The sequence below is a fragment of the Gavia stellata genome, chromosome Z (assembly GCF_030936135.1).
Source record: "Gavia stellata isolate bGavSte3 chromosome Z, bGavSte3.hap2, whole genome shotgun sequence".
Taxonomy (NCBI): domain Eukaryota; kingdom Metazoa; phylum Chordata; class Aves; order Gaviiformes; family Gaviidae; genus Gavia; species Gavia stellata.
Genome location: NC_082637.1, coordinates 38,498,552 through 38,511,958, shown reverse-complemented (window position 1 = coordinate 38,511,958; position 13,407 = coordinate 38,498,552). Strand labels below are relative to the sequence as shown.

Here is a 13,407-nt window from a genome sequence, read left to right as displayed (position 1 = left end):
CCTTCTATGACTCATTCCTATTTGCCTCTGGATTTCTCAAGGAGCATACATTTAAAGCATTAATAATGATACCTTAATGGCAATGGTGTAGAAACTGGCTGAGACAGTATTAATGCATCATGGGCAGAAAGCTGAAACACATAAAGTAGTATGTGATTGGTATGGACAACTCAAAAGTTAATACAGTATAATATTCCAATATAAATGTATATCCATAGTCTCATAAACTGCCTGGCTGATGGAGTCACAATGTCATGCAAAAGACACAAATCAGAGACAGCCTTTGAGGCTTGTGTTCACTAGGTCAACAGAGCTTGTATTAGTCACTGAAACAATTCTCAGAAGTTACAGGAAATTGTCTGTGACTCAGTGTTGAACATGTAACTGCTGCTAGGTGATTAAACAGAGAAGCACAAGAGACAGTGCCTCAGGGGACTAACCTTTGACCCACAGTAGTGGGTGGACAAGTGAAAGAAAGACAGAAAACAAACAAATCCCCACTGAGGTAATGCAAATAGTGCCTATGAAATGAAAGGGTAATACATGGCAGAAATTTCAAAAGTGCAAGCAGGGTGCTGCTGCCATCTGCACCACCTGAAATCTGAAACAGTTTCCTTTGCTAAGTTACCCCAGGTTTATATCAATGAAAGAGAAGGCCAACCCACCCCTCTCCTCCCCTCTCCCTTCCAGCAGATGGGTATTCAAAGCTGAGTAAAAAGCCTAATGGAAGAAACCAAACTTTCAAAAGCAAGAAAGAGGGTTTGCCATTATTGAAACTAAAAATGGAAGCAAATGTTTTGCTTACCTGCACAAGAATTCTTGGCCTTTGTGGTGAAGGGAAAGGTATATTGTGCATAAAATGGGATATGTGCCTGAAAAGAAGGCAAGATGTTAGAAAATCAACACTGGGGACTAATCAGGGACTGAAAACAATGTTAACCACATTTTGGAATTACTATGGTACCATGTTTTAGAGAGGCTGTTAAACTTATCAAAACAGTGAATAAATCTTAAGAGCCTATTTATGCAAACTGAAACAAAGAAGCTCCATTCACTCACATTTCACGCATGAAAATTAATACTGGCAGCTTCAGATATGTATGCAAAAGATAAGAACACACTGGCATTTAGGCCAGCCATTTAAAATCCCAGGCAGCCTAATCCCATTCTACAAAGTTTCTAACGAGGCTTAGCTAAGAGAAACTACGTACTTCACTGCCAGACCTCTAATACAATTTTGAAGGCAACATCATATTTCAAGAAACTTTTAGGACCATGAAAAGCATCCACACACACACACAGACACACACATGCACGTGTGGCGCGATCTGCACTAGTTGCAGTGCTTGGAAACAGAAAGATACTCATTGCTAATGCATGGAGTCCCTGAGCTTCTATTTATTACCTAAAATGTGGGACTGCAAACGTTAGCATATATCTTACAGCTCAGCCATTTTCTGTGCTTGGCATAGTTAAGAGAAAGGTAAACAGGCTTGACCTATTCTAACAGAAAAGTCACAGTAAAATCCAGTTCACTTTCCTGGCACTACAAGAGAAACTACTACTAAACAGAAGCACCAGTAATTTCTATCAGTACAACATAAGCTACACAGTGCAAGCAAGAGGATGGAGCAAATACACCAACTAAGTGGGTGTAACACACAAATCACATGACTTCTTGAGCTGACATAACTAAGTTCCCACATTAACTTGAAAAATGTTTTACATACTTCTCAATGGGAAGGGGATGAGGTCCAGAGACAGAGAGTTTGTAGATGAACATAAGAAATTTTCGAAATGCTTCAAAGAAAGGCCAGTGTGACAGAAGGCAGATGCATTTGTTGGAATTGATGGACTTGGAAGTAACCACTTTCCTCTCTACAGCTGTCAGGAGACCCAGCTGCAATTGTTGTTTTTCTGTTAGCAGCTCCCGGGGATAAGGCTCATAAAACTGAATAGCAGCACCATAAACCTAAAAGATGAAGAAAAACAGCTGGTCAGACCCAGTATTTAACAGGAGATTGGGTTAGAACTTTCGAAGCATCAGTAAGTCTTTGGTGTTTGCACACACACTATAGTGCGCTATATATATATACACACACACACACACACACTATATACTATACTATATATACACCGTAGTGCTGGTAGTTTGTGAAATGACTTTTCATTTATGTAACATACACAAAGAATCCTTATAAATGAAATGGTTTGGACTGTTGTGCCTCTTGTCCTCTTTTTCACTGGACTTTCCACAGCAAAGTATTTATACTCAGTAAATTGAAAGGGAAGGAATCAAATTGCATGCTATGACAAAAGCCCTATCCATTAACCGTTATGGTCAAAAAAACCCCCAAGCCCTCATGAAATGCCTGTGTCCGGTAAATTTCCCTATCATTACCACACTAAACAATAAAATTATTTTAGCTTTGACTTCACTCATTTTATCAAGCTAAAAAGCTACTGACCTTTTCTAATATTCCTTCCCTATTTGTCAGTTTCATAATTAACTGAATTATTCTGGCAAGCTTGGCAAAAGGAGAACAGGGAAAGATTGATACCACAGTATACATTCTCTCTAAGAAAAATACTGGCAGCTGCTGCATTCCTCCTTGCAAAAGAAGTACTAATATATTGGAGAAAGACTTTTTTTGTTGTTTGGAAATGGAGAAGTACATAGATTTCCCTGATGGGGACTGAGGCAGAGTGGCAGTTGAGCTGTTATCACTAATAGAGCCAAACTGCTGTTTATTAGTCACAGAGAGCTAATCACACATTAATCACTTACTCCATCACGCAGTTCACACACACAGACACAGTTGGCAAGCTGAAGCAACAGCTGGGAGATCAGCACCGAACAAGGGCCCCCCGCTTCATGAGGTGTACCTATAAACCTGTAGTCCCTGTCTGTGTATAGTAGACACTGCCTCCTCACATGTGGGCTGAGTCATGCAACACAGTTTGGGTGCCTGTGTGTGCTGGTGTTCCGAATCTATCACTTCATGAGAATTCCATAGGATCACTGGTCTCAGGAGATCATCAGTTCTTCAGAGCCTTTCACATGCTACTTCTCAGCACATATTTTTCCTCTCCTTGCCCTGCTGTTTTCTGGTAACTATTTTCCTATTCAGGCACATAGATACCTACAGAGCCCAATTACACAAATCCACACAGAAGTGGCTTTTAAGGTAACCATAGGAAAATGGTAACAACTTAAACATTACTAACACATCTCTTTAACATTTAGGCTTCATTTCCATTCCCAGAAACTTCTTACTTGAAAGAACAGGCAAATCCATGCGCTGTAAGTTTTGGTTTTGTGAAGTGTATGGTTCGGCTTACATGGGACTAAACGGCACATACTCTTCCAGCTACTTCCCATTTTGGTTTACTTCCTTCTTATATGAAGGCTTAAGAAATATAATTTTATACAGGAAGTATTTAACAATTTATTTCATAGTCTTTCTCAAATACAGAAGAAACAATGCCTGTTTAGTTCAAATGGCTGCTATGGAGATAAAAACAAAAACTAGTCAAAGTGTGGAGCCATACCTTTTCTGCAGAAGAGCAGGTCAGTACAAATGTTGAGAACACTGGTAGTGGATATTTGGTCTGAGGGTCCCAGCACTCAATAGTAGCTCCCATAGGAAGGCAGAAGAGAGGTACAGAATCTGACAGTGGGAATGACTCATAGTTCTCTTGGGGATATCTGAAAATTAAGCCTTCAGAATGGGAGAAGGAATAGTAAGCACATTTGCTCTGCAAGCCCTAAATAATGTAAGCAATATATTTTCCACAACACACAGCAAAGTCTGTTGGTTATCTGGACTTTATAACTAAAGATTACATCTGCAGAAGAAGAAAGTCTCTCATTTAACAGTAAGACTAAGTCACCCAAGTAACAATAACTTAACAACTGTGTATGAATACTGAGGCACTCCCTTTTGGTAACTGCTCAAAACCCAGTACACAGTAAAAACTGATTAGTGAAGATCTCTACTTTAAACCAGTTGGGAACTACTTGTGCTATTTAAATGTGCCATTGGAACGGACTTGATTACAAACAAATTCCTATGAAGATAGTGATAAATTATCTGCTGTAGAAACAGCAGCAATACCTCCACTGAAAAAACAATAAACTAGCTGACTGTCCACATTTTCTGCTAATCAGTCAATACGTTCAATTTAAACAAATAGGTTATTCAGTTTTCAGAAATATATCTAACACTTGCTGGTAGAAAATAAGCACACAAACATTGGTCTACTATTGCTGTTCTTCTAGCTTATTTTATGGTACACTGACTTCATTATCTATGCTTTTCACTTGGTAGTTTGCTCCTTTTGAAGGAATTTGGTGCACTTATTGCTCAGCAGAAACTCTTTTGAGAGTTTTTTTTGACTTCTTCAGAAAAAAAAAATAATCTGTAGCAATGCATTAAAAAACTTATAAAAGCCAGACTTAAAAGAAAAGATTTTTGTCATTTATTGTTCAGAATATTTTTCACTCTCCTCAAACAAGAAACAAGTGAATAGTTGTGGAACTGAAGGGAAGAAACACATTCAACTTTCAAATTAAATGAAAGATGTTGCATTAGCTGTGAGACATAAGTAGAAATGTGAGTAAGGTTGAATGGAATTTTTAATTACTCCTTCTCCATCGTCACTAACACAAGAAATATGAAGTCTTTTGTCACATCTGAGATGCTTGCTAAGCTTTCCGCTAAAGCTCCTAAGCTACCACACCTGTCATGATAAGAACTAAATTAATACTGAACAATGCTATTCCTATTAAGGCTTTTTTTTTTTTTTGCCTGGGAAAAAGTGAGGAGAGCAAAGAAAGCATTACAGGAGTTGATTTCAACTGACATGCTCCAGAACAGAATTCTGACAGACCGCACTTAAGCTTTTAAAATTATTTGATTACAACAAGGCATTCAAATCCTTCTCTTAACATGTTTAGACAGTCTGCTTCTAAAATTACTTACCAGCTTTATACGCTAAAGAGTTAGATGCTGGCACAGACTTCTTGTAACAAAGGTATACACTGGAACCCCACTGAAAGACACAAGTTGCATCTTAGAACCAGCAAAGACAACAACAGGCAGCAGAGAAATCAAGTATAAGCATTTGAATATACTCCCACTTACAAACAAAGCAGACATTTAAATAAAAAGCGTTACATAATAAAATAACTGGTTGGCTGCAGAGTGCATGTAAATCATGAAATTGAGAATTCACCCTTCTCACATTTTTTAGAGGTTACAGGATTTACATAAAATAATCGTACACCACACTACTATCTGACTTATTCCAACAGAAGAACAGGAAAAGTGAAGCAGAGCATTTGCAGCCTCACATTTTCTTGTTTATCTGAAAGGAGACTCTTGTGGGAACCTCATCAGTGGAAGTGAAATTGTAAACATTGTTACTTGAAGCTTTTATCGTACTTCCATAAACTGGTTATTTACATAGTGGTTTTGCAGTTTATCTAAATACACTCTACCATTCAAAAAAAAATCACTTATTTGAGGCTGAGTAAACTAAATACAAACCAGACTAAATAAAAGCAAACTGATTGAAAAAAAAAGTACATGAAGAAACTGTAAGCAGTAATTACCATTCTTACATGTCTTAGTAACATAGGCATTATTAATAACTAAGAAAAAAGCATTTCTGGTTCATCTCAAGCATCAGCATCACCAAAGAGGGGTAGGGAGGGAGAGGGACAATTTGGGGGGTGGGGGCGGGAATCCATCGCACCACTCCTAAATAGCACCTAGACATCAATATGCCAACTGAAGTCGTGAGTAGTCAGTATGAAGAAATAATTCCTAACACCAAAGGAAATCAGAGCAACAAAACCTACAAAACTGAAGCCTCACACATGGTATATAGAATGAAAGAATTACGACCCAGTGATAGAACACAATTATAACAGTGCTAAGAAGAGTTCAAAGAGCTACTCCTTTGGGTTTGTTTGTTGGGTTTAAAAAAAAAAAAAAAAGATACTCAAGCTTTTAAATACTCACCATACCACAATTTAAATTCTTATCAACTTTGCAGAATGTATGAGGAGGGGTTTCTCCTTTGCTGGTAACAATAACACAGATATCTGTCACTGCCAATGAATTTTGAGGTCGTACTGGAGGAGCCCTTCGATATGTGATAAAGATCCGTTGAGAAGAAGCTGAACTGTTGTTAACATTAGCACAACGACCATAAGGAGTAGCTTGAATCACCTCACAGCCTGAAATGATGCGTTCCTTCCCTTCATATAGAACTCTGAACAGGAAGGAAAAAAAAAATTATGCACATTCAAACAGATACAAAGTTACTTGGACAAATTCACAGAAACTGTCCATCTGTTAGCACCCTATGTCATCATTGCAACATTCTAATGTGCATTTTATATATTGTCTTTCATCATGCTTGATTTGAGACGAAGAAACTGTTCAGAAATATTTAAATATTGTAAGAAATCTCTGTGGGAACAAATCATAGTTATGGAAAAATAAAATCAAGCCACGCTGAAAAGCATTTAGTTACAGAATTAGTAGGAATGTTGCACTATCAATGAAAATTAAATGCAAAGGAGGCTTTAAATTGCTTGCACACATAATACCTGACAATTTCCTAGACATTATTTCCATTACTAAAATGTCTAGACAGTAACTTCAAGCTTGCCTTTTTTTTTTTTTTTTTTTTTTTAAGGAATATTGTTGGAAAAGCATAACAGAAGTCTGCTTCCTAGATGAATTTTTACTACAGAAAAACCCAAACCCAGTAATTATTTACATTCATAGTTTGAATAACACTCCTGAAGGGAAGGGGGGTAAAAAAGAACAAACAAAGACAAAAGAATACTCTATTCCACAGAAAAGGAAGAAATAATAACTACAGTTGACTGTACTCCTAGAAAGCAGAATATATCTTACATAGCCATATAGCAATATTCACACAGTAACTGGATTTTTTAGCCAGATCACTAGTTTAGATCACCATATTCTTAGCAAAAAAATAAAGATCCTTCAGAGCAGTTAAATGAGCTAAAATTTTACACTCCGATCTTTCCCAAACATAAAGCTATTAGGAGGTGACCATGAGAAGAAATGTGGAAGTCAAACCATACATCACTGCGTATTTTTAATGCACAGATGCTACGATAGGGCAAAATTTATCTCCCATTCCACACCCAAATAAGCAATGGTTCCATTTGCTTGATCCTCCGCAGTATGTACAGAGTACTTGCCAACTTCAAATGAGTTTTCATCTTTACAATACATGGCAAGATTTAGGGTAAAGGTAATACATTAAAACTCTCTATTTTGTGACCCGCAGCTTCCCACATGTAGCCCATCACAACTTTACTTTAAAATGAAAAATAACTAGGCAATATATCTTGCAATATATGTCCCAAAATACCCTTGGTTAAATGTTTGACAGACTACTAGTAAGCATGTATTTGAAAGCTTCAAAAAGTCATGTGTATAAGCTAAAAGAAAAAGTCTTTTTCCAAACCCAACAATTCTTCGAACTTTCAAAAACAATATATACCACTGAACTTCCCAAATTATTTAAAATATTATTATCCATCTTTAAACTGGAATATGCAAATATTACTGCTTATTCTGATTCCACAGAACAAACATATATCTTGTCGTAGCATTGAGGATATATGTGAGCTACAGTCCTAGAATACTTTAATAAAGCAAAGAAATCACATGAGTTTGAAGTATATTGATGTAACTCCCAGGCTGCCATATAAATTTATTCAGCTAGTTCATGGAGAGCAATATCCTTGCCTTTAATAATGATTTCAGTTGTAAAGAGTCTGATCATCACACTTTTGCTACATTTAAAACAATGTGTTATCTCAGGTTCAAAACCAGTCTAATATCAGTATTTCCAAGCTGCAACGTTAGTTTTAATATACTACCTACTGGTTCAAGATACATATAGAGAAAGTACATGCTATTCATATTACTTCTAAACTAAATAATCTTCTGGAAGAACATGTATTTTGCTCTTTTTATTGCGTTACCTACTTCATAAAGTTAAAAAAAAAAACCAAAACAAAAAACCAACCAAACACAAACAAAACAACTACAATGGCAGCAGCTCTCAGGCCACCTTCATTGTGCATAGTTTACATGAACTCTTCACATCACTGCCTCATATTAATCAGAAGAGAATATTAACACAGCAGTCTCCACGGGAAGTTTCAGTTCAATTTCAATTTCATGTATTTTAAATAAAATCCAAGAATTTAAAGTTAATCCAGAAACAATTGTCAGCTGACAGCTTTTGAGAAGGAAAATTGTATTAATCAGACAACTCCAGCCGTTCAATTTAATAGGCTTACAAGTATTCTCAGAAAGATACTTAAAGACTGAAGAATTTCTCAGTTGTGCAAATACTTCTAAGAGGTAAGGGGCTGACCCGTGTTCAAGACTGTAACAGTGGGATCACCTCCCGTCAAAAGCAAAAAGAAGATTAAAGCAACTCTCACCCTTACATATATACCAGCAGCAGTGTTATTAAAACCACACCATTTCCTGACCTCATGCATAGTATTGAATTTAAGAAAACAAGCAAACAGGAGAAAAACACCACCAATGGATCACTCAAATTGAACAATGATTTAATGATTCAGACAAAAACATTCAGAAGTGATGCTGAGACAGTAAGTTCAGTCCTACTTGTTTCAACTTCCCAGTGTCTGCCTTCAATTAATTAGTACTGATCAGGATAAGACTTGTTTCCTGTTTCTATGAGCTTATACTTTGGCCTCGATCCTAAGTAGACCTTATTTGCTACATTATTCTACCAACTTCACTGAAGTTTCATTTCAAGCAAAATGTAACCTATAGTTTCATCTAGACGTTAGGTCCTTTCTTTGTAACAAAGGCCAAAAATCTTCCTATCTCTTTGTAAATCTGTTCCACATTGTACGTGGAAGTTCTCTCACGACCACTTTCACTTATTTAAAGGTATACTTCACTACATCGGATCACAGAGTTTAGAGAAGATAATTACTACCTTCTTGCAGCTGTTGAGTTAAAAAACCTTGAACCACAGAAAACTCTGCTTCTGGAAAACCATTTCAAAATAGGCAGACTCTTGCAAATTGCATCGTGTGGGGCTGCTCTCCAGCTTGACTTCTCCTCTAGGTCCAACGACATTTCTGTCTTTCACAGACCTTATGCAAAATAACTCTTTATAACAACTCTTTCTATCTCACTTAAAAGAAGGTAGTATGCAAGTATTGAATAATAAAGGAACAAAACCAAATATACTAGGCAGTAGGAGGGTCAGAGGAGAAGCATTGTGTCAATCAGAGGGAAAAGATTGATTTATATTTCATTTCTACTGCCACCACTATTATTATTTGTCTAAACATACAAGTGATTAGTTTCATCATTATTATCCTAAGCTGTTCCAAACACCCAACTGCATTTGTCACACTGGTGGGATTTAAGGAACAATGGAAGATGCTGGCTGTTAAGAACATCTTCCAGTTTCTATTATGCTTCTTGAAATTTGAGTTCGCTTTCATTTTTGAAATAAGTCTCTAGTAAAGAAAAACATTTGTTCAATCGATACTCCTGCAGATATTTTCAGAAACCAGGCATGCAGAATGAGATGGGTCCTTGGCACAGAAACACTAACCAAACTAAAGCTTCCCATACTAGTTAAAAAAAGAAAAATCAGTATTTCTTTACTTAAACAATGCAAGTTACCTAGGTTTTGAATTACTCAGTAATAGAAGATGACAAGAATTCTGATATTCTTTCCTTGGTCTTTTCTACACTAAGTGTTCTAAGTTGCAAAACCATTTACACTTAAAAAGCATTTTTCTGTCAGGTTTTCTTCTATTTAAGAAACAAGTGCTGGAGTTCTTCCATACTCCTAACTCAAGTGTAAAACAAAGAGAGGTGAGATCTTGTTTCGAAGTCTCACTGCACCTAATCTGAAACAAATCTCAAATCTCAGTTCTTGTCCACTTCTGGAAGATCAGCAAAAGTATTGTTTAGGAAAGCAACAGAATGACTAGTAGCTGAATTATTTATAGCTGTAAAATTTAGTATTTTAAGCTTATATATCTATATATAGGAAAAGGACCTTAGAGATCTCTTGTCCTAGGATCAAACCTTTATTCTTTCAACTAAAAACAGCCACAGCAAATGCAACATCCAGAGTCACGGCACATGGCCTAACTGTATGCAAGTAAGCACCTACAGCAGGAAGTCACTCTAGCAACTTATACATACTTCAACTTAAGAACCAGTGGAAGAATAGGAAGGAAAGAGGATGGAGGGCATAGAAATACAGAACACAAGGACAATGGCGGAGAATCAGTAGAGCATACCCCCATCTCCCCCTTCCTCCAAACAGCATTTGTTTCATTAGTTTCCCTAAAAATAGCCCTGGAAGTAATACACACACTTATCAAGAATCATCTGAATACTCGGACTACAAGATAACTCAACTTTATGGATTTATCAACAACCTTGACACAAGACTATGGATTTGACCCTTTCAAGGGATATACTCTTCCTCTACCTAGTCCACTCAGCAAGTCAGCTTGCTTAATGGATATTTAAAGCTCAAAGATAAAGTATTCTTTCACACTGGCTTCTTTAATCAAAAGAGTATAAATCAAAAGAGAACAGCATAAATTAGCCTTCAGACTGTACATACATCTCTTGCCCAAACTCCACTTTCATTTGAACACACTGAAATTCATGGGGAAAAAAAAAAAAGGCGTCTCTGCCAGGGAAGCCCACCCTTAGTCAGCCAACTATTTGCCTATCGGGTATTCCCCATGAAATCTACACAAGCATTCAAGTTCCTAAAGTTGTGGGAGACATGAAAATAAACATGTGCTAGCAGAGTCGCTTCCATAAAGGCACACGCTGAAGACTGATGGTTTAGGAATCCCCTTGAGGAATCACTCCCTCTAGAAATTTTTCCTTCTGCTAAAATTTACTGAAGTTTGACATATCATTCAAAGAATAACTTCATACTGCAATTCTACAAAGTCAAATCCCATTGTAACAGTTAGCTATCTCACCTTGCAGTGTTAGTCACACATATGGGAAAAGACTATTTTAAAAAAAATCACAGTTTTACTGAAGATTATTAGAACATAGTTCAGATGATTGAGATGAACTGAAATTAGAATGTACTCAGTTAATTATATAACTTCAACTATAATCCTTAGAGCAGAGATCTTGCCATGTAACTAATTTCATTACCAAGATTTCACTATCAGTTTCTTCCTGACTGGACTCTACTTGTCAGTTGGCACTCAAACTATAGGTCAAAAGGCTGGTATGTAGGCATTGTGCCTGATGTGCTTAAACTTATAAATGAAACTAACTAAACTTATTATAGCTTACATATAGATGCATGTTTTTTATGTTACTCTTTACTATTTATTTAACAACTATTTCCTAACAAGGAAATATACATGTGCCTTATTTTGCCATCGTTATAGCAGTTCCTCCCACCCACGCTCCATTTTATCTTTCTCATTACATCCCCAGTAATTCTACAATGTCCTTGTCCAAACCGGAGAAGTAGAAGTGCTATATAGAGCAATTTAGACAATACTGCAGTGCTGCATGAGTTATTACAGATTGAACATTACCTCAATATGCCAGTAGCACAGACTATAATATTCACCACCAAGATCTTGGGGGAATTTTATGATCTTGGTTCTGAATACTTACACTAAACTCAGTAGCCTATAGTAACCCCATAAGTAACAAAATTAGTTCAGAGCTTCCCTGCATTTATTAAGCATTGAACTTAAAGCATTGACTATATCTAAGGTTTTCAAACACAGTACTAGTAACTCTTTAGGAACTTACACCTCAGACATCAAAAAGCATAGTTTTTGAAATACAAGCATGATTAGAGTTACCAAGAAACTACATAATCTGGTGTTTGCAGCCAGTCATGTCAGAACTTATAAGCAACCTCAGAAATACTCTGATCTGACAGTAAGACAGGCTACAAGATTCTAGGTAGGTGGATAATTTTAAGATCTTTGTTTCAGTGTCCTACCATTTTTATGTGATATATTTTACCTTAAGCATTAAAGTGAATTCCATAATGTGATAATTTTTGTCTTGTGAAGTCATCACTTTCAGACTAAGCGTGTTATATTTTTAGATCTGCACTACACATTTCTACAAATTAATTTTATACTATTCCCTCACCTTTCATAAAACTGCAGCAAAGAACTTAATTTCTCATATTTGATTTGCTCCATCTCTCTCTCTCATATATATACCTCGTATCTTTTTAAGTTAAAACACTATCATTCATTTTAAAAAGACAAGTTCACCAGAAGACTGACACTGTTTTCAAGTTATTTCATAAAGAAAATACTACACAGATACACACAATAAGAAATACAGATTCAAAGACAATATGTTTTCTCACATCTGTTTTCGTCATCGTCTATGCCGAGTAAGATTTGATCATTAATTGAAGGAGGAACTGAATTGTTATAGAAATCTCACCCGATGTCAGTAAGAGGTGGTTTGTCCCGGCCTCTCTTGTAGCAAAGAAAAAGTTCAGGACTCTTTAGACTTCCATAGTTTAAGTTGGCTTGAAGGGCGGTGGGGGTGGCTTCAACACAGGTATATCCCTCTGGGACAGTTTCACCAGCTGATTTAATTATCACAGCAATATCAGTAATTGGAGCCTTTGGACCAGTTGACTTTGTTTCATGTCGGCTTATTTCTTGGTCTAGGAGGGTTGCAGTATCTGTATCAGTGAGCCCTGCCACTACAAAATAGTCAGCCACTCGAGGACCTTTGTCTTCTATCATGGTTATATCAGTACTTCCTGGGGAAAATAAAGAGAGAGAAATCAAACACTCTGCTTTCAAGCTAAACCCCTTCCCCCAACAACTATGAGGATTTAAAACCTTTAAAGAAATTTTTGCAAATAAAAAAAACTCATATAGAGATTTCATTAAAATTCTAGGGAAACTCCAAAACAAACTTTTATTTCTGCTGCTCAAAAAGATAGCATTTCAGTTCTAGCACTATAAAAGTCAAGTTTTAGCACAAGGAAGTTTAAGTGAGATAAAGAAGAACTCAAAGCTCCTAACACAGCAGCTATACAGAAAATTGCTTGGCATTAGCTATTAGATCATTCAAGCTCTTCACAGGCTATAAATTAATGCAGGTACTCCTAACTAAAAGCATCTATACTTTTCTGCCACTGCTCAGTGAGTAATCTGACTACAGAATCATGCTGGGGCTTATTCCTTCTTTTTTTTTTTTTTTTTGTTTGAGAACAATTAGAACAATTCCAAGTATAAGCTCACTAGTTTATCTTCTGCACATTTCATCCATTTTGTTTCATAACCTAGACCTAACAGTGCAG

The 13,407-nt window shown here is 36.5% G+C and overlaps 1 protein-coding gene across 10 annotated transcripts in view; it reads right to left on the bottom strand.

Annotated features, from left to right (window-relative positions):
- DENND4C (DENN domain containing 4C) overlaps positions 1 to 12,844 on the bottom strand; it is a 49,947-nt gene extending 37,103 nt beyond the window's left edge. For 8 of the 10 annotated variants that reach the window (XM_059834195.1, XM_059834194.1, XM_059834199.1 and 5 more), the window contains exons 1-7: positions 12,534 to 12,844; positions 6,030 to 6,282; positions 4,986 to 5,055; positions 3,553 to 3,722; positions 1,731 to 1,972; positions 806 to 872; positions 73 to 131 (exon numbers count right to left, since the gene is read on the bottom strand). In XM_059834195.1, the coding sequence (XP_059690178.1) occupies positions 73 to 131; positions 806 to 872; positions 1,731 to 1,972; positions 3,553 to 3,722; positions 4,986 to 5,055; positions 6,030 to 6,282; positions 12,534 to 12,844 (1,172 nt within the window). The remainder of the gene's footprint in view (positions 1 to 72; positions 132 to 805; positions 873 to 1,730; positions 1,973 to 3,552; positions 3,723 to 4,985; positions 5,056 to 6,029; positions 6,283 to 12,533) is intronic. The other 2 variants (XM_059834204.1, XM_059834203.1) reach the window with 2 other exon arrangements.
- Positions 12,845 to 13,407: the final 563 nt, after the last annotated feature.